The following is a 20,829-nucleotide window of genomic DNA, read 5'->3' as shown; positions in this document are numbered from 1 at the left end:
TAAAATTCTGAACTTAACCATTGTAATTTAAATTTCCTAAAACTTTTACCAGATTTTATTAAAATCTTGCTATAAATTCCATTATTTCTGAACAAATTTGAAACCTCTTTAGATTACGAGTAAAGGCGATGGTAAAACAAATTTGAGAATTGTTGGAATTTGGTTATTTTTTCTTAGTAAAATTAATAAAAAAAATATTTGAATCTTATTTTTAATGATAGAAATAGATATAGCAAAATAAAAAATTTATAAATATTCAAAATCTTAAACTTGACAATTATAACTCAAATTTTCCAAAATTTCTACCTGATTTTATTAAAATCTTACCATAAATTCCATTATTTCTAAACAAATTTGAAAACTCGTTAGATTATGCGTAAAGTCAATGGTAAATAAATAAACCCTGCCCACGGCCCGTCGTTGGGGATGGAAACATAGGTTGTCAGCGTCACTTCGCCTCTTGCAAAACTGCTGGCAATTGACGCGACGGCTTTGGAGGTGGCGGAAAAGAGTTTGTTTACGAGATGTGCGGTGGACACGTGATAATGTATGTTTTATACGTGTGTTTGTTGCACATTGGAACGTTTCGGATGTCGGATTCCTGGCCGGGAATCTGCAATCGAACGTTTGCATGAAATTTTAGGCAATTTTTAACGGCCATACACAAATCCAACAATGACATACCATAGTGTGTTGCTCAGAAATCCAACAATGACATACCATAGTATGTTGCTCAGACATGTCGATGCATTTTCCAGCACAGTTCAGTGTAATGAATGTAGGTAGTGCGGTTGGTTTTCGTGACTCGTGAATACAGGATGGATTTGAAATTTACTTAACCCATTAAATGCCATTCCCACTCTAAGAATTTCAAACTTGTTTCAAGCGGGAAAAGTTTCAAAATGATAGTGAGTGTTCACTAAATTCCCTAATCATCATCTGGTTCCCGAATATGGGCCTATCTAGGCTATCGTTGGGCATGTAGTCGTAAACGATGAAAATCTGCTTCCGCATTCTGAACCAACCCCGGAGAGGAACCAGGTTCCTGTGCTGCGTGGGCCCCAAGGTCGAGATCTTTGCAACGAAACCTTTCATTCCCTCCTGCCAGGGTGAGCGCCCCTGTAAACCTTGCTGAAACCACTGTAGCCCATGCCAGAATCCTTTCGTGGCGATGTTGAGTTCCCTATAAGTGAACCTATGGGGCCAAAACTCAATTGTTTCTTTGCACTTGCCTCTTTTGAAAACCACCGCCGCAATCACCACAAACAAGAGAACGAGAGTTGCCATGGTAACGCTGGCTATCCATCCCCGTCTGGAACGTTTGGAATACATGTGAGATATCAATTGCGGGCGCCGTGCCTTCTCTGGTGAAGCTCCACGCCAAAGCGTAATGGTCTTCGATGAAATTCCCCGTAGTCGCTGAAAATCCAACGAACACATTTTCTTACAGAACGCTCTCCATTTCTGTGGTCTCTGCAAGCCTGCCAACATTATGGTAACGCTAATGTGGCTTTGCAGATGATCGTAATCGATCCAGGCCTGTATGTTGCGCCCACTCTTGAGGCTGAATTCATGGAAATCGTCCCCATTGTAATACTCGGCAGTCTCAGTCCGCACTGAAATCAGGTTTTTGATATCCAACCCCACATGATTGCGGTTGGGATCATCCAATTCGACACTCTCGTTCGTATCGAACTCCACTGCGAACAAGTGATTGTATGTCTGCCTGTTGCTAGTAATGTTAAACAAGCCTAGATACTAAGAAACTCGCCAAGAGAGATTTTTTTTATTTTTATTTTTGAAAATGTAAATTTGAAGGGTCAAAATTGCAATGTTGAAGAGTCCACGTGGCAAAGAAGATAAACCTTGAAATAGTTTTAAATTGTTTTTATTTTTTATTTTTTTATTTTTTAATCAATTTAACTTTCATTAGACTTGCCAGATTATTACGAAATTAGTCGTCTCAGTAACCCTAAATTGTTGTTCCAGGTTAACCGTTGCAATTAATATCATCCTTCTAGTAATATCATCCTTATGATTTTCAAAAGACAGTGAGTAGTAAGGACTACTTTGTGGACTTATATAGATTTTGCTGCTAGTGTGGATGTGAAGTGACTGTTATTATGAGATTTTTATTTTAAATGGAATTAATCTTACATCTATATATGTTGCTTCAATTTCAAGTTTTAATATTTGAAGTTTTAGTATTTTAAGAATAAGTGAAGTGAGTGTTTATAGGGATATTTTTAAATAGAATTAAATATATGATAAAGGTATATATATTGTTTTAATTTAAATTTTAATATTCTATTCTATTGGGATTTTAAATAAAATTTAAAAAATTATATGTTATTTTAATTTTATGTTTTAATATTTTAAGAAAATATATAAGATGAGGGTTAGAATAACAATTTTTCAATAAAATTATATATCTATCTATCTATCTATCTATATATATATATATATATATATATTACTTGTGTGCTCATTACCAAGGTTGGAAGTGCACGAGATGTGGAAGTTTTTTCATCAAAAGGTTCCAACACGGTGGGGAAGTAATGTCCCTCAACTTGGGATAAAATTGGCGGACAACTCCTATTTGAATGGGCAGAGTCTCTCTTTCTATGTCACCACTAGCGATGGAGCAACGATCACTTCCTATGATGTCGTTGATGCAAATTGGCAATTCGGTCGGACCTGTGAAGGACTTAAAATATAAGTTATGTTTACTAAAATGCCCACATCTAAAGCAGAAGCGATGAAGCTCAAGTGGCTCCTCTTAGAGTTTCTTAGAGTTGAACTTGGGATACACATTTTTCCACCCACTTCTTATTGTTGCTAATGTATGTAAGTTTTTTCCTCAATACGTACACATCTGACTGATAGGACCTCCTATGTATAAGTTTGAGTCTCGTAACCCAACATTGCAACTATGGGCCTCTTATTTAGAAGTTTGGCTCTCGTAACACTGCAACTACATTGAAGAGTTGTATCCCGCTCTTAGTTTGTAAATTTAAATTAAACATCGATCCGCCCATTTGTGCAGTGATCCAGGAGGATCTCGTGAGTCCAGCATGAGCGGAGTCTTCAGTGGTTCAACATCGAACTGATCGTCAAATTATCATTGGTCGATGAGGTTTTGAACTTTATCAGCTTCGCCAATATTCGTCGTCAGCATTCAGTGTCCGATATCTTCAGCTTCAACAATGATGTTATGGTTGTCCGATGATGTCAATGGTTGATATGGTTTTCATGGTATTCAGAGGATACTGTTTTGTACCTGGTTGTCGACATGGGTTTGTCGTCAGTTCCGCCGGAGTTTGGTTGTCGACATGGGTTTGTCGTCAGTTCCGCCGGGGTTTGGTTGTCGACATGGGTTTGTCGTCAGTTCCGCCGGGGTTTGGTTGTCGACATGGGTTTGTCATCATATGATGTTGATAATGTCGCTTTGTGACGAAGAGGTACATGGGTTTTTATATCAAAACCAAATAGATCCTTTAACCTAAGCTAGTTCTAAAACTAAACCTAAGACATTATCTAAAACTTATGTTAAAAAACCTAGCCTTAGAAAGCTAAGGTACAAACCTAATAAAACACCTAAAGACTTAAAACTATACCTAGAACCTAAAAATTGAATTCAAAAATTCTTTTCCTAATTCTAAAACCCTTTCGGGCTTTAATACAAAGCAAAAGTGTTAATAAATACTCCGCAGGCTCTAAACCGCAGAGGGTTAGCCTCACCGTGGCGGAGTAAACTATGATCATGTCAGCGAATATGGGAGATAGCAGCTATGGGTAAGCAGGTGTCGGAGGTCCAGGATAACCGTGTGGAAACCAATGGTTACAGGTCATGTGACAGGTCACAAGCATCGCCGGCAGTTACCGGAACTGGCGGAGCCCTAACTGCGAGGTCAACTCACCGTTCACATGCGCTGTCAGCACTTCCTTGCCTGGTGACATGACGGCTAACGATTTTGAGTTATTGTAAGGTGCGAAGTGGGTTTTTAAAATTCAATTTTGATATTTTAATTACACCTAGGCCTAATGACACTATGTGACATTAATTCACTAAACCTAAAACCCTAAACTCATCCCTAAAATTAGCACATGCATTCTAAAGTTGGGAAACAAAGGTTAGAGTGTATTTGCAGGGTTATAAAGCCAGAGTTTGGTTCATTGAAGAGGGAGAGTGGTTTTTGAGTTTTGTGTGCAAATTTTGGAGAACATAGGTTGTTTTGTTTTCAGCGTAACAAGAGCATCGGGAGTCAGAATTGGGAACCATGACAGGCATTGGAAAGATCTTTCAAAGAGATTTCTTGTGACGGTGACCAGAAGTGCCTGCGTGCACAATCTGTCTGGTTAATTTGTTATGTAATCGCCCTCCTCAGATTCAATCCTAATAAAGCGGTCACCCATCTTGAAAGCGGACCCGGAGACATAGTCCATCAGGGACGAACTCCATAATCAATCTTGTTGTATGGTATCGTTGTGTTTTTGCTGTTTTTCACTTCTATTTACATCTTGTTTATGTTTCTCACCTGTCGTAAAGTCTTTCCTTTTCAATCGATTCTCACAGTTAAAAGCACTTAAAGTTAACATTTGGTTCAATGATGGCAATAATCAATTCTACTTCAATTTAACATATGATCATTTCAGATCATGCAATAATTTGGGGTGGCTCTATACTGTATAAGTTGCATATTTCTTCAATGCTTAAATTGGAGATACCTAAATGTTACTGTTGGTGGCAGTTGTCACGGATTTTCTTTGACTTTGACAAATGCATTTTCAATGTAGAGTGATTCAGTTGATTGGGTTAGATGACTGCATTATATAGAATTATATCGAGATCATTGAAATTGTTGTCTCTTAGCTTGCAACTTCGCTTGTTTCTAGTTTGTTTAAAGAGAAAGGGAAAAAACGATGTCGCAATTTATAGTCCACTTTCACTAATACTAATCTCCTTTGCTTTCCCAAGATTAATCTCTCTGCTAATCACAATTCAATAGGGAAATCAAAGTTTTTGATTTCTTTTCACGGATGAGCCTCACACACAACACTTAACTTAATTTTTTAACAATCTTGCCTTTTATGAGTAAGGCTATTAATTACGTACTAATGACAAAATTCCATTAGCTTCCATTACGTATTAACTACGTACTAATGGCTATTAATTTCAGGTAAGTTACTCCTCTTCTTTGAAGTTTTCAAAATTTCCATAAAAGTTTATGCTACTTTCTGTCGCAGGAGCCAATGAAGGTGAATTTGATGATATCAATACAAATGCAAAATTGAGCGAATGGAAACCGAATATCTGTAAATTTATTGGAAGATGTTTGTGGTATAGGTATTTGGAATGATAGGCACTGATTGAATCTCCTTAGAAGATGTTTGTGGTACAAGTATTTGGAATGATAGGACCTGATTGAATCTCCTTAACATTTCCATAGAAAATCTCCACAATTTTGTTTTACCATCTCGATTCAAAATCCTTTTCCTCCCACATCGGTGGTTTGGCATATTGTTATCTTATAACCATGCTTTTCCTTTTGTTCCAACATAAAATACTCACGCATGTTTCATTTCGCCTTAAGGGAAATTGTGGTTTTCAAAATAGTCAATATTCGTGTCTATGTTCAAGCTTTGTCGCGTTTTTTAAATGGAGTTATTTTTAGTGCGATTTTTTGGATTTCTAGTGTTGGAATATTATGGAAAATTTTGAGATTGAAATCTTGATTTGTATTATTATATATGGATTCAACACCTTGGAAAACCCCTACAATACTTGGATTGTGGAGGGGTTACCCATCAAACTTGCGATGTCAATAAATTCCTACCGAATTTTAGGGAAATGAGACCCAAAAAACCACTAGAAAAACTTCCAAAAAAATCTCACTAAAAAACTCATTTTCAAATAAAACAATTAAATTTATTTGCCCTCTATTGCTTCTCAAGGTCAAGTTCAGAAACTACACATTCTAAAAGGAACTTTTTGCGCAGAGACTTTGTATTAAGTTTTCTTTTTTCCTAAAGTTATTATGTAGGGTTGAAATGTGGAATTGTATAAAGGAGTGTATAAAAAATTCGTTGAAATATGCCGCAAGTATTTATTGGAGTTAATTTCGCAATTTTGTTAAAATTTACTAGATATGCATAGATATGCATGTAATTTTCATAACTAAAAAATTTAAATTTTTAAATATTTATTTTATTTTTATAATTAAAAATATATTTTAAATAAGTAAAAATTATAATCTCATTTATAATTTATAACTTATAAGTGTATAATTGATTTCCTTAAAAAATCAATAAGAGAATTTCACTAAATACATTCTACAAGCACAAAACCAAATTTAGTAATAATTATTAAAATAAAACCATATTTAAACGGTTGGATAGGCAAATGTGCCTTGAGTTTATTGCATTTGAAAAGTGGAATATAAGACGATTCTTTTGAGCAAAATGAGAAGATTCTATTGTATTTTTGAGCGACAAACAAATTTTTCAATATGGTGTATAGTATTTTGTAAGAGAATTAATGCAGTTGATATAGACTAATAAAAGTATTTTGGAAGTTTTTATATCGTGTCACTGCCTTTTTATAATAAGGCATTTAAATTTTAAATCTTATAAGGTAAATAGTATTTCATAAAACAATGATCACTAGTTTATATTAAATTATTACTATTATTATTATTAATTATAAAAGATATATATATATATATATATATTTCTCTCCATTTTATTATGGAGATTCTTAATTTAGAAACAAGTTTTGTTATAATACATTGAGGTAATGTCTTACTTTCTGTTGTCTTCCTTTCTTTGCTTGTTCGCTTCTCTCTCTTAAACTGGTCCAAAGCCAAAATTGACAAAAGCTAAACTAGCGAACGCTATGATTTGTTTCTCTAAAGCCTTTTTATCATTGAAGCCTCTACTTTCTTCATTAAAAAAAGAAAAATACAAATTTTATGTGAATTCCTATAAGCATGCGTATGTCATTTAAAAATGAAGTCAAGGAATTGCACAATGATGTGATATGGGTGCTCACTTCTTTGGATTCCAAAGACGTGTGACGAAGATGAGACTGCCACAGAGTCCTTGTTCTATTGAATACTTCCCAACATACATCGATGTATTTATTTCTTTTTTTTTTTTCCTTTTTTTTTAATGAAGGATGTTTCCCTTGCCTTCCTTTGTTTTCTTTCCTTTTCTTTCATGTTTTCTTCTCTCTCTATTCCAAAGCCAACACTAACAAAAGTTAAACTACCAAAAGTTGTGAACTATTTCTATGAAGCCTTTTTATCATTGATGCTTTTATTTTCTTCATTTTCCTCTAATTTTCCTTTGCATTAAAATTGTGTCTCTTCATATCCCTTTTCTCCCATTTTCTTTTATTTTCATATTTAAATGTCAATTTTGCACGTTTGTCTTTTCAAATAACTTCTACCCCTAACTGGGGTTAGAGACAACAGAGATACATTACAACTTGAAAAAGAATATTAGTGCAACTTGAACAGAGATACATTACAACTTGAAAAAGAATATTAGTGCAACTTGTACAAATGATGAAGAAATAGAGGCACTATCTTCTGGAAAAGAATATATGGATCATCGAGTCCTTCAATACCTACAAATCAAGAGAAATATGCAACAGGTGAGACATTATAAATTGCTGAGATTCTTACAATGATTTTCACCTATTAATCAAGTACAAGAAAGGAGCCACAAATAAGCAAACATACATTCGCATATATTCTTTGTTGACCACCGGTGATAAAGATTTCTAACAATTGGGGTGATAATGTAGCTTGAGCCTTTCACCAATGATATTATGAGTGAAGACTACATAGGAAATCCAGATTTTAGAGCAGTATAGAAGTAGTTGTAGGAGAGAGTTTGCACTTCCATGGAAGGAAATGAATATTACCTATGATATATAATGGCAAACCGTCCACCGTTGGAACTAGGTCTCGCTGTATTTCTTAGTTGCCTGTTTAATTTAATATGATGACAACCATATAAGCTATAACCATCAACGTTTAAACCTATTTAAACAGTCGTTGAATACGTTACCACCACTAAATGGTTTTTTGTTTACCAAATCCCCAATCGATAAGACTTTGTTAATATGGTATGTCGCTAAACCTGTTTGCCATATTTTAAACTGTTAGTTGTCGGTTCTGCTCACTGCAGATGCCTTTAGAACCATAATCGTTAAGTTATACTTAACATAATTTTGTTTAAACGAATCATCGAAATTTTAACTATTGAAATCCATCGTAATTTTTCAGCTACGTTGGTAGTGTCTGAATCGACCATTCGTTGGGTACCATGTGGCACTATCTGATTGGGCCACATGGCCCCATGTTATTGGGCCGCTAAACTTGTTCTTGACTTAGTAGAGAGATATTATCTTTGGTGGTTCGTAGTGGTGCCACTTCTTTTATCTTGTGTTCTGGTAAATTAAGCCCCCAAGCCTCTAAATTTGGCCGAATTGTCAAAGTTGATATTTCTCTAAAAAAATTTGGTGTTGTGCTAAATCTATGATTTTTGCCTAGTTTGACTAAAAACTTTGATTGGGTGTAACTTCTACATACGAATTGAGATCGAGGAGGAATTTGTGTTGTTGGAAAGCTTGTGATGAGCTCTACAATCTGGTCCTAGTTTTACTAAAATTTGAAGAATTTTACTTTTACATCATTAGATATCCACCTAGATCAGTCCTTGGTTCATTAGTAAATTTCTCTACAGTTTTATTCTCTCTTTCTTCTTGTTTTGCAAGTATCTAGTATAATAATTTTTTTTCCAAACTTAGATCCTATAATTTTCATTAAAATCCAATATATCCCTGTTGCCTTATTCAGAAAACAGTTACATACAAATTGAGATTGAGGAAGCATTTTCGTTTTTGGAAACCTTGTGATGAGCTCTAAAACCTAGTCCTGGTTTTACTACAATTTGAAGAATTTTACTTTTGCATCATTAAATATCTACCTAAATCAGGCTTTGGTTCATTAGTAAATTTTTGTAGAATTTTATTCTCTTTTTTTTCTTGTTTTGCAAGTTTCAGTATAATATTTTTTTTCCAAAGTTAAATCCTATAATTTTTATTAAAATCCAATATAGCGTTGTTGCCTTATTCAAAAAACTACATTGAGAACCTTTGATAGACATATCTTGCAACCTTATTCTTTTCTCATTCTCGTTAAACTATGAGAAGGATATCAAGCATGCTTTTAACTCGTTTTAAAGGTATTGAAATCTTGATGAACAAGGGAGGCTGCATGGCAGCTAATCCCTGCCTTGGGGATTTTGTAAGAAAATTTAGGAAGCATCCCAATTTCATAGTGCTGGTAGTGTTGTTGAATAATGATGTCTGTGTTGTTGGAAGATCAAAGTGGTGCTTTTAATACAAACTCTAGAAGGAAAGTTATGGAAATTAGGCCTCTAAGCGAAAGTTAGGGTTTGAGAAGGCGTTGTAAGGCTACCTGTAAAGAAAATTCAGGCTTTAGACGCTAGGTTAGGACTCGGTGACCCATCCTTTTTGAAAAGAGCAGGCAAGGCAAATAGACTTGCCCTACCCTATGATTTCTCAGCAATGAGGTGGGGTCGCCCGCTTGACGTATGAGTAAACAAAGGTACCCGCTCGCTTCTCTTTTCCGCCACATCGTAATTACATATATAAAAGATAGGAAGCATGCCACTCCGTCCCTTTCCCTGAAGCAAGATATCAAAGCCATGCTGGTTTCTCCCGTCCGGAAAGAGAAGTCTCTAGCATTCCCAACCTATTAAGATTAATATGGCAAGTGTGATTCCAGACCTATGAATGCTTTATATTAGCCTGTCCATCTAGACCCAGTCTGTTAACGCTATAAGATTGGGGGCATTCCAAGGGTTGGGTAAGTGAGGTTCAGAATGAAAGGTTAGTAGAGCAGGTGGGTTGGTGGTAATGGTAAAGGGGACTAGGCAGGTGGGTAGCGGGTAAATACTCAAGGTCAAAGTGTAAGTGCTAGCCCAAGCAAGCCGCCCTTCCAATATAGTTTGGTTGTAGTTGTTCCTAGGCAATGAAGAGTGTGAGTTGTCCATCTGACATCAAGTCTTTATCAAGTAGGCAGAGGTCCTAGCAATGTTGTCTGTGTTCATTTCTCAAAGCGTATCTGAGGGTTCAGCCCGGCCCAAAAAGAGACAAACATCGTGCTCTGTACTAAGCATGATCTCAATAAGCGTGTTCTATGGAACGCACAAAAGTACATACATCATTGGAGGACATATCCATTGGTCTAGAGCCCAAAATGACTTACTTGTTGTGTGGAAGGGAGAGGGGTGTACAAGCTTTCTTGCGTGGTTTGATCCCTCACTCAGGCCCCTAATACCGTGATGGAATATGACGAGTCAAAACGCGCTTAAATGGAACATAAGACCGAAACTTGTGTTCTAGAAACAGTACTTAGAACCTACGTCCTTCCGAGCATGTGTTGTTTCCAATCCCATTCATCTCCCTTTCGAGCATGTGTTGTTTCTAATCCCATTGATCTCTCAGTTTGATCTCTTAGTTGAGCAGATGAGTTCAACACCAGCACATCTATTTTTGTCGGAAGCCCGTGTCTTCAATAATCCAGTCTATAGTAACTATAGTGAATAGGTTGTGGATAAGCTGCATCTACATAGAGTAGTGATTACAGATGTATTATAAGTAATCTACACATCATATTGAATTAGTATAGATTACTTGTGACAATTTAGCTCGCATATCGTCACTAGTCCTGTAATCTCAAGTGTTTACACAAGGCTATGTGAGAGTTAACATATTCACAGAGATTGAATACACTGAATACGTGCTTACTCCACACTGTATATAGTCTAGATAGTCTCTTGGTTACACTATCATGATATACCAATATTGTATAGGTATTAGTGTTCCATATGATACAAGCTTATCTATACTTAAGCTCTCACTATTTCTACCTTATTAAGATGTATCCAGATACCTGCTTGCTTCTATTCCCATATAGTGGTCATACAACAATCGTTATCTGATACTGGTAAACAAAGGCATATATGGTATGTAAGTTCAATGTAAGGAATCAAGCATGAAGGTGCATACTTTTTTAGCCTGCTCTCCTTACGTCCACCTTAGGTACGCAAATAACTTACTTATTGGTGTTTGCGGGGTCACACTCATCAAGCAACAGATAGTACTAAACAAGCTGAATGCCTTTTTTCTTGTTTTGCAAGTATCTAGTATAATATATTTTTTTTCAAACTTAGATCCTATAATATTTATTAAAATCCAATATATCCCCGTTGCCTTATTTGAAAAATAGTTACATACGAATTGAGATTGAGGAAGCATTTTCATTGTTGGAAAGCTTGTGATGAGCTCTAAAACCCGGTCCTGGTTTTACTACAATTTGAAGACTTTTACTTTTGCATCATTAAATATTCTCCTAAATCAGTCTTTGGTTCATTAGTAAATTTTTGTAGAATTTTATTCTCTTTTTTTTCTTGTTTTGCAAGTATCTAGTATAATATTTTTTTTCCAAAGTTAAATCCTATAATTTTTATTAAAATCCAATATAGCGTTGTTGCCTTATTCAAAAAACTACATTGAGAACCTTTGATAGACATATCTTGCAACCTTATTCTTTTCTCATTCTCGTTAAACTATGAGAAGGATATCAAGCATGCTTTTAACTCGTTTTAAAGGTATTGAAATCTTGATGAACAAGGGAGGCTGCATGGCAGCTAATCCCTGCCTTGGGGATTTTTTTCGAAAACTTAGGAAGCATCCCAATTTCATAGTGCTGGTAGTGTTGTTGAATAATGATGTCTGTGTTGTTGAAAGATCAAAGTGGTGGCTTTAATACAAACTCTAGAAGGAAAGTTATGGAAATTAGGCCTCTAAGTGAAAGTTAAGGTTTGAGAAGGCGTTGTAAGGCTATCTATAAAGAAAAGTCAGGCTTTAGATGCTAGGTTAGGACTCGGTGACCCATCCTTTCTGAAAAGAGTAGGCAAGGCAAATAGACTCGCCCTACCCTATGATTTCTCAGCGATGAGGTGTGGTCGCCCGCCTGACGTATGGGTAAACAAAGGTACCCGCTCACTTCTCTTTTCCGCCACATCGTAATTACATATATAAAATATAGGAAGCATGCCACTTTGTCCCTTTCCCTGAAGCAAGATATGAGAGCCATGTTGGTTTCTCCCGTCTGGATAGAGAAGTCTCTAGCATTCCCAACCTATTAAGATTAATAAGGCAAGTGTGATTCTAGGCCTGTGAATGCTTTATATTAGCTTTTCCATCCAGCCCCGGTCCATTAACGCTATAATATTTTGGGTATTCCAAGGGTTGGGTAAGTGAGGTTCAGAATGAAAGGTTAGTAGAGTAGGTGGGTTGGTGGTAACGGTAAAGGGGACTAGGCAGGTGGGTAGCGGGTAAATACTCAAGGTTAAAGTGTAAGTGCCAACCCAAGCAAGCCACCCTTCCAATATAGTTTGGCTGTAGTTGTTCCTAGGTAATGAAGAGTGTGAGTTGTCCATCCGACATCAAGTCTTTATCAAGTAGGCAGAGGTCCTAGCAATGCTGTCTGTGTTCATTTCTCAAAGCGTATCTGAGGGTTCAGCCCGGCCCAACAAGAGACAAACATCGTGCTTTGTACTAAGCATGATCTCAATAAGTGTGTTCTATGGAACGCACAAAAGTACATACATCATTGGAGGACATATCCATTGGTCTAGAGCCCAAAATGACTTACTTGTTGTGTGGAAGGGAGAGGGGTGCACGACAAGCTTGCTTACGTGGTTTGATCCCTCACTCAGGCCCCTAATACCGTGATGGAATATGACCAGTCAAAACGCGCTTAAATGGAACATAAGACCGAAACTTGTGTTCCAGAAATGGTACTTAGAACCTACGTCCTTCCGAGCATGTGTTGTTTCCAATCCCATTCATCTCCCTTTCGAGCATGCGTTGTTTCTAATCCCATTGATCTCTCAGTTTGATCTCTTAGTCGAGCAGATGAGTTCAACACTAGCACCTATCTATTTTTGTCGGAAGCCCGTGTCTTTAATAATCCAGTCTATAGTAACTATAGTGAATAGGTTGTGGATAAGATGCATCTACATAGAGTAGTGATAACAGACGTATTATAAGTAATCTACACATCATATTGAATTAGTATAGCTTACTTGTGACATTTTAGCTCGTATATCGTCACTAGTCCCGTAATCTCAAGTGTTTACACAAGGCTATGTGAGAGTTAACATATTCACAGAGATTGAATACACTGAATATGTGCTTACTCCACACTGTATACAGTCTAGATAGTCTCTTGGTTACACTATCAAGATATACCAATATTGTATAGGTATTAGTGTTCCATATGATACAAGCTTATCTATACTTAAGCTCTCACTATTTCTACCTTATTGAGATGTATCCAGATACCTTCTTGCTTCTATTCCCATATAGTGGTCATGCAACAATCTCTATCTGATACTGGTAAACTATGGCATATATGGTATGTAAGTTCAATGTAAGTAATCAAGCATGCAGGTGCATACTTTTTTAGCCTACTCTCCTTACGTCCATTACCTTAGGTAAGCAGATAACTTACTTACTGGTGTTTGCGGGGTCACACTCATCAAGCAACAGATAGTACTAGATGAGCTTAATGCCTTTTTTCGAGCATCTCACTTAAACTGTATGCGGACAGCCATCTCAATCTATTTGCTCCATTACCACAAATTGGAAATAATATAAATACTATACAAGAGAATAAAAAATTCCCGATTAAGCCTATTGTGGACTCGGACGCTCTAGAGGAACACCAACAAGCCATAATCAAGCTCTATAGTCACAAGTTAATTAATCATCTTGCTTTTAATTGCAAATGCCATAATTCTAACAAAATGTAGGACATATTGACACACGCAGAAGCACATGACACATGCCCACAATGACATATGCAGAAGCACATGATAATGTGACTGGTTGAAGAGCCCTTTGGTTGATGAAGAGAAGCCCTGCACGAATTGTTTTCTCACTATTGTAACAAAAACTCCTTTTTTGGGAAATTTCTTGCAAGACATTCAAAACCATTTTAGATCTGTAAAGAAGTGCTTTCCAAACCATTTTAGATTTGTAAAGAAGTGCTTTGGAAGGCATACTTGTGATACAACTAGTCTTGGTTGCAATCCGATGGAAGAAAGAGACAGGGGTAAGACTAAGATGATGGTCCCACTGGTTTTAGCCTAATAGCGCAACATCCACAGTTGAGTAGCTCAGTTGAGTTAGTGCCTGCTATTACTCACATCAGAGGGTTTGTCATTTGAACTGTTTCTAAACCTCTTGTTGGAATACTGTCTTCAGAGTTAGCTAAAGTTGGAGCAGAAGCATGTCAAGATAAACAAAACAAGAGTGGAAACGGTGGTGATGGCCTGGATTTCATTGTAACAAATGAGAAAAATGATTTCCCTGAGAATAGTTATGGGCAGTAGTTGGGATTGTTCAACTCTACTATGAATGGGGATTCAAATAACAGATTGGTGTCAACTCTACCACGAATGGGGATTCGAATAACAGATTGGTTGCAGTGGAGTTCGATACCAGAAAGAGCAATGGAAATCACGTTCGAAAGTCAGATCCATCACTGGCAGTAACTTCTTCGAAGAGGTGAGGCTAGCTTCCACCGCCTTGCTTTTATATCCATAGCTAGTAACCATTCCATTTTTATCTCACCTTGTTCATTGTATCTCACCACAGAAACACAGCCGACTCTGTCCACTGTATCTCATCTTCGAGAGGGTTTCTTTACCACTCCTACTTCTGAGCAAGGACAACCCATATCAGAAGCACATAATAAGAATGAAGAAGAGGAAAGGGCAGACAAGAGTAAAGCTGAGGAGGATAATGAAAGACAACAGGAAGCTTACCTTTGGATACATACCAACCGAACTGAGCCTTTGGGTGCATCTTTGCTTCTGCAAGTTTGCGGGGTCATCATTTCGGTCAACTGCCTATGCTGTTGGTGTGACTGTAGTATGCTACAGAAGCCACAAAGAAAGGTAATTATCCTTACATTTGAATTCGATTTACATTTGAATTCGGTATCCATAGCTATTGTAGAGAAACTATTGCAGAGAAAGGTAATGGTATCTGTTGCAGAGAAACTATTACTGAGAAAGGTAATCGCCACTTTGATAGAGACCTCCTCTCACCACTTTGATAGAGACCTCATGTGGCAAAACACATCTTCATGCAAGCCCTCGTCTCCTCTGGCCATGCGCATTTTCATGCATCCCTCCTCTCCTCTCGCCACATGCATCTTTATGCAGGCCACACAGACCACCTGTCTATTTGCCACCTGTTTGCACCTGTCTGTCTAAAATAAGACAATGTTTGTCTCCACAAAATTTGATATCAGTGAACATCCCAAGCATTAGGCATGATATCAGAGAACATCCAAATTCAAAGCATTAAATGCCTAGCATTAATGCTAACATCAAGCTGATCTATCAATGATCTAATATTGATAGGAAAAACATAAATATATATAACCTAAGTTTTTGCCTCCCCGCCTCGGGAAGAGGCCAAATAAGATAGTAAATCACTATGTATCTAAAAAATTTCATTATACTCCATGAACTGGCAGTAACAAACAGCTCACAAACAGCGCAACTAATATTAACATCATGGTTTTCGATTACTATAGTCCCTCGCCATTGCCAGATGGCATGGACTAATAAGACACACATATTATTTCACTTTTAAATCTTTTTGGGATCATTAAAGTTGAATGAAAAAGACACTAATAAAGATACATGGTTGTTTTTTTACATTCTTAAGACTATGAAGGAGATCGAACAAACAATAATGTGATGGAAAAAGAATTGTAAATTGCAGTACAATATGGTTTACTATCTATATGTTAAAATACATGAATGAAAAAATATTAAGCTTTAGAAACTCTTCTTTGATGTAAATACGTAGCTTCATTTCAAATATAATTTCATGGTATTCTGTGGAGTTCCACTAGTTACATAAATCTTAATTTGTAATGAATATTCCATAAAATTTGAAATAAATAATATGGATTCAGTGTAAATGTGAAGAAATTATATTGTATATTTATAGAAAGATTTTACTTTTAAGAGAAAAGTATACATATATTAAAATTTATTATGATAAATTAAGTTAGAGATTTTTTATTTTTAATGTCAATATGGAAAAAATTACCTTAATTGTTTTTTAAACTTTTGAAATTTAGCCAAATAATTTCTCTTAAAAAGAAAGTGGGAAATTTCCATTTGATTAAATTTAACCAAATAATTTCTTTTAAAAAGAACATGGGTGCTCCCAATTTGATCTATGTACTACAATTCAAGAGAAACAATATGTTTTTATTTTTTATTTTATTTTAAAAAAGTGTATGAAATATAAAGATATTTTTTTTTAAATAGTAAATTTATTTGAAATCAGTAAGGAACAAGCCAACATTGTTCTCATAATAACACTCAAAATCTCCTCCATCACCTATTGAAATTGGTCCTTCATAGATGCCTATTAACAACTTCAGTAGGTGTATTGAGCATTTTCATAGCAATGTAAAAAATGTTTGCACTATGCCTTTTTACTAATAAACATAGGAATAAGCATGTGCTTTTAACACCTATGGTCTAGAAAAAAATTACTTGGTAAACTATGTGGCATACTGCATGGCAATATAAGTAGTGCCAAGGCTTTAGGAGGAAGAAAGCTTATGTGTTTTTAAGAATGAATACACATAGTTGCATTAACATATTCTTGAGAACCTAGTTGCCTGAAAATCATCCCTCAAGTTTTTGGTAATGGCTATTTAGAATTTTTCTAAGCAATGCATCTATATATGGAGCACCAAAGGCTTTAAATGACAATTTTTGTAAGAGAAAATGAAATATATATCCATAAAATGTTATAACCAAAATATAATTCCTCAAATAACACTAACCCGAAATATTGGTGGTGTCTTCATCAATAAATTAACCATATTATGTTAATTCCATGAAAAGTATATGTTGGATCATATTTAAAATACATAATTTATGGTACCTACTTCACATTACATAAATACATCCACACTTATATTGCTAATTTTAGTAGACTATTTTCCCTTTATTACATGAATGGGGTGTATGGTGTCCCTCCATCACCCTTTGAGATGTGTTGTTTTAAATGCGTGTACCTATGATGTACATTCATAAGATAGGATTCTAAATATGAGTGTTGGCCTCAATTCTATGAGTGAAGTAATTTGAGAAGTGTGGCCATAAGCAAGGATTATGTGGATTCATAAAATATATGAAAACATTGGTTGTGCATGAAGAAACCACAATCTTATTAGAGTTGAAAATAGTTGTTTTTTTTATAAGTAATAATTGTTTATATACAAATCCTTAGAATCGTCTTCTAAATAGCACCATGTAGATATCTTTTTTTTTTCTCGTTTTCAATATATGTGTTTTTTTCTATAATCCATAGAAATGTATGAAATGCTTCAAGACATGGATAAACTTGGTCATGGTTATAAATTTCTTTAACTTTAATAACCACTTCACTTCTTATTATGTTCTTAGTACTTTATCGAAAAATAAAGAAAACTTATATGAAAAGCTTATTGGAAATAATTTGCATCCATTCTTGAATATGATTTAATAATCTTGGGTATGTTTTAATAAAAAGGCTAGGATATTCATCTTAATTGCAGTATTCCACTATAATTATAAAATGTATCATTTTAAAATAGAAAAATATAAACTTCCACTTTAAAATGATAATTGTTTCTTAATATTGATAGTAATCTCTTCCATAACTCTAAACTACTATTATAACACTTTTCCTATTATAATATATTACAATTTCAATTAAAACTTAAACTAATAGTAACTTCAATAATACGTCTATAAATATAACACTTTGTTTTTAATGACATTAACCCAATCTAATCTGGTAAGACAAAAAAAAAACCCTTACAATAAACATAAGTAAAAAATATATATTCCATAATAAAGCATTTTAATATATTTATATTTTTAATACTCAAAATGAATAAAAACCAATATAAACAATGATATGATAGTGATAAATTAATATAATAATCATTTTATCAAGAATAAATTAACATTTATTCTCCTCTTTTATAAAGTAAATATATTGACAGTTAAATAATTATTCATATGATGGAATACAAATATTTGATATCGCAAAAAAATCCATAATTTTTTTTATGAATGAAAAAATCATAGTACAAATCTAATATATTAACAAAGATTGCAGGCAATCGTAGTTCTTGCCGATTTGAGAGCACATTTTACATTTGCTATAATGTATATTTATGGAAATCAAGGCATTTGAAAAATGTGCATAATAGATAATTGTGGAATATTTATAATTTGATACATTTTCTGCACCTGACAGAGTCAAACATCATTGTCAAAGTCATACAACATTCTGCATAAAAGTCGAACAGAATAGATAAAATATTGCCTTCTACAGGACCATGCATTGAGCTAACGTGTAATACTGTCATGTTGATTTAGGGGTGACAACCGCTGATTCCCTCCGAGAATAGCAAATGAATTGTGTTAGATTGTTCTCCGAGAATAGCAATTGAAAATGGTGTAATATTGTTCTCCGAGAATAGCAAATGTATAGCAAAGCAAGGTGAACACACGTTTGGGTCTTGTAACACTACAACTACATTAAAGGCCTTTATCACGCTCTTAGCTTGTAAATCTGAATTAAACGTTGATTTTCCCATTCGTGCTGGAGTGGCGATATAATATTGTATAAGTTGAATATTTGTTCAATGCTTAAATTGAAGATTACCTAAATGTTACTGTTGGTGGAAGCTGTAGCGGGTGTTCTTTGACTTTGAAAAATGCGTTTTCAATGTAGATTGATTCAGTTCACTGGGTTAGATAGTTGCATTATATAGAATTATATGGAGATCATTGAAATTCTTGTCTCTCAGCTTGCAACTTTTCTTCTTTTTAGTTTGTTTAAAGAGAAAAGGAAAAACGATGTCGCAATTTATACTCCATTTTCATTAATACTAATCTACTTCGCTTTCCCAAGACTAAACTCTATGTTAATCACAATTCAATAGGGAAATCAAAGCTTGTGATTTCTTTTCACGAATGAGCTTCACACACGACACTAGTGACTAATGACTACATTCCATTAGCTTCCACATTTTCATACCCATTACTATGAGGTTTCGGGCAAGTTACTCCTCTTCTTTGAAGTTTTTAAAGTGTCCATAAAATTTTCTGATACTTTTTGTCACTTCATTGAATTTGGTGATATCATACAAAAATGCAGAACTGAGCGAACTGAAACTGAATGTCTGTAAATTTATTGGAAGATGTTTGTGGTACAAGTATTTGGAATGAAAAAACCTGATTGAACCTCTTTATCATTTCCATAGAAAATCTCCAGAATTCTGTTTTACCATCTCAATTTGAAATCTCTTTCCGCCCAGATCAGTGGTTTGGCATATTGCTCTCTTAAAACCACGATTTTCCTTTTTTTCCAACATCAAAAGGTCACGCATGTTTCGTTTGGACTCAAGTGAAATTTCCGTTTTCAAAATATTCAATACTAGTGTATATTCAAGCTTTGTCATGTTTTTTCAAGTAGGCCAATCAAACGCGCATCCATGAGGTTTCCGTTTTTGAGATTTTTATATTTTATATTTTATTTTCATTCTGATGCTTTTCAAGTTCGGAAACCACGCATTCTAAAAGAAACTTTTTGGGTAGAGACTATGTATTAGCTTTTTTTTCCCTAAAGTTATTGTGTAGGGTTGAAATGTGGAATTGTATAAAGGGAGTGTATAAAAGATTTGTTGAAATTATGACACAATTATTTTGATGTATTGGAGTTAATTTTAGAATTATGTTAAAATTCACTAGATATTTTAAATTATAAAGTAATTTCCATAATTAAAAAAAAAATCAAATTTTTAAATATTCAATTTATTTTTATAACTGAAAATACATTTTAAATAACTAGAAATTATAACCTCACTCATATGTATTGTATAACTGATTTCCTTTAAAAAAATAGATATATAAAATAGTTAAGATAACTTCACTAAATAGATTGTACAAATTCAAAATCAAATTTAACAATAATTATTGAAAAAAAAAAACATATTTAAACTATTGAGAGGGAAATGTGCCTCGAGTCTATTATAGTTGAAAGGAGGAATATAAGACGATTCTATTGAGCTAAATAAGATGATTCTATTAAGCTATTATATGTTTGATCCAGGAGGATCCGTTGATTTAATTGCACAGGTGTTCAAGTGTCGTCATCAGTGTTCAGTGTCATCATCAGCATGCAGTTCATGGATGTCATTCAGTTTCGACAGTGTTGGTTATGGATCAGGTTGTTCAGGTAATGTTCATAGTGTTCATGTCGTTTAGTTGATATGGGTTGTACTTGGTTGTCGACATGAGTTCATCGACAGTTCCCTAAGACTTGGACAATGACATGTGTTTAGTCATTTGTCTTTGCAGGATTGGTGTCGACATGGTTGTGTCGTCCATCACAGAGGTTTGATATGTCATCACGGTTGTCATCGTGGCAAAGGATCAATATCGTCATTTGTCGACGATAGGCATGTGGTTTTATGTCACATTGTGACAAAATATTGTAATAGGGGTTTTTCTTAAGTTTTATACCTAAACCCTAAGTCCTATCACCTAACTCCTAAAACATCAATGGTCCAAAACCTATGTCAAAAACATTAAAATTCAAACCCTATGAAATAACCCTCTCGG

The 20,829-nt window shown here is 34.8% G+C and overlaps 1 protein-coding gene across 1 annotated transcript; it reads right to left on the bottom strand.

Annotated features, from left to right (window-relative positions):
* Positions 1-897: 897 nt before the first annotated feature.
* LOC149209344 (L-type lectin-domain containing receptor kinase IV.2-like) lies at positions 898-3,960 on the bottom strand. The gene is made up of 2 exons (XM_089398587.1): positions 3,884-3,960; positions 898-1,726 (listed from the first exon to the last, which is right to left on the bottom strand). Exons 1-2 carry the CDS (start codon positions 3,958-3,960, stop codon positions 898-900), a joined length of 906 nt encoding a protein of 301 aa, XP_089254713.1.
* Positions 3,961-20,829: the final 16,869 nt, after the last annotated feature.

The sequence above is a fragment of the Pinus tabuliformis genome, chromosome 1_2 (genome assembly GCF_031772625.1).
Source record: "Pinus tabuliformis cultivar Carrire ecotype Pingquan chromosome 1_2, CPIR1, whole genome shotgun sequence".
In the NCBI taxonomy this organism is placed as follows: Eukaryota; Viridiplantae; Streptophyta; class Pinopsida; order Pinales; family Pinaceae; genus Pinus; species Pinus tabuliformis.
This window is presented reverse-complemented; position numbering and strand designations above follow the sequence as displayed.

What these genes read in the sequence shown, in the direction of transcription:
- LOC149209344 (XM_089398587.1), bottom strand. Translation starts at nt 3,960, where the DNA reads ATGTCACCAGGCAAGGAAGTGCTGACAGCGCATGTGAACGGTGAGTTG. An exon ending in TTAGGGCTCCGCCAGTTCCG is followed by an intron (nt 1,727 to 3,883) that starts GTAACTGCCGGC and finishes TACTAGCAACAG; the next exon opens with GCAGACATACAATCACTTGT.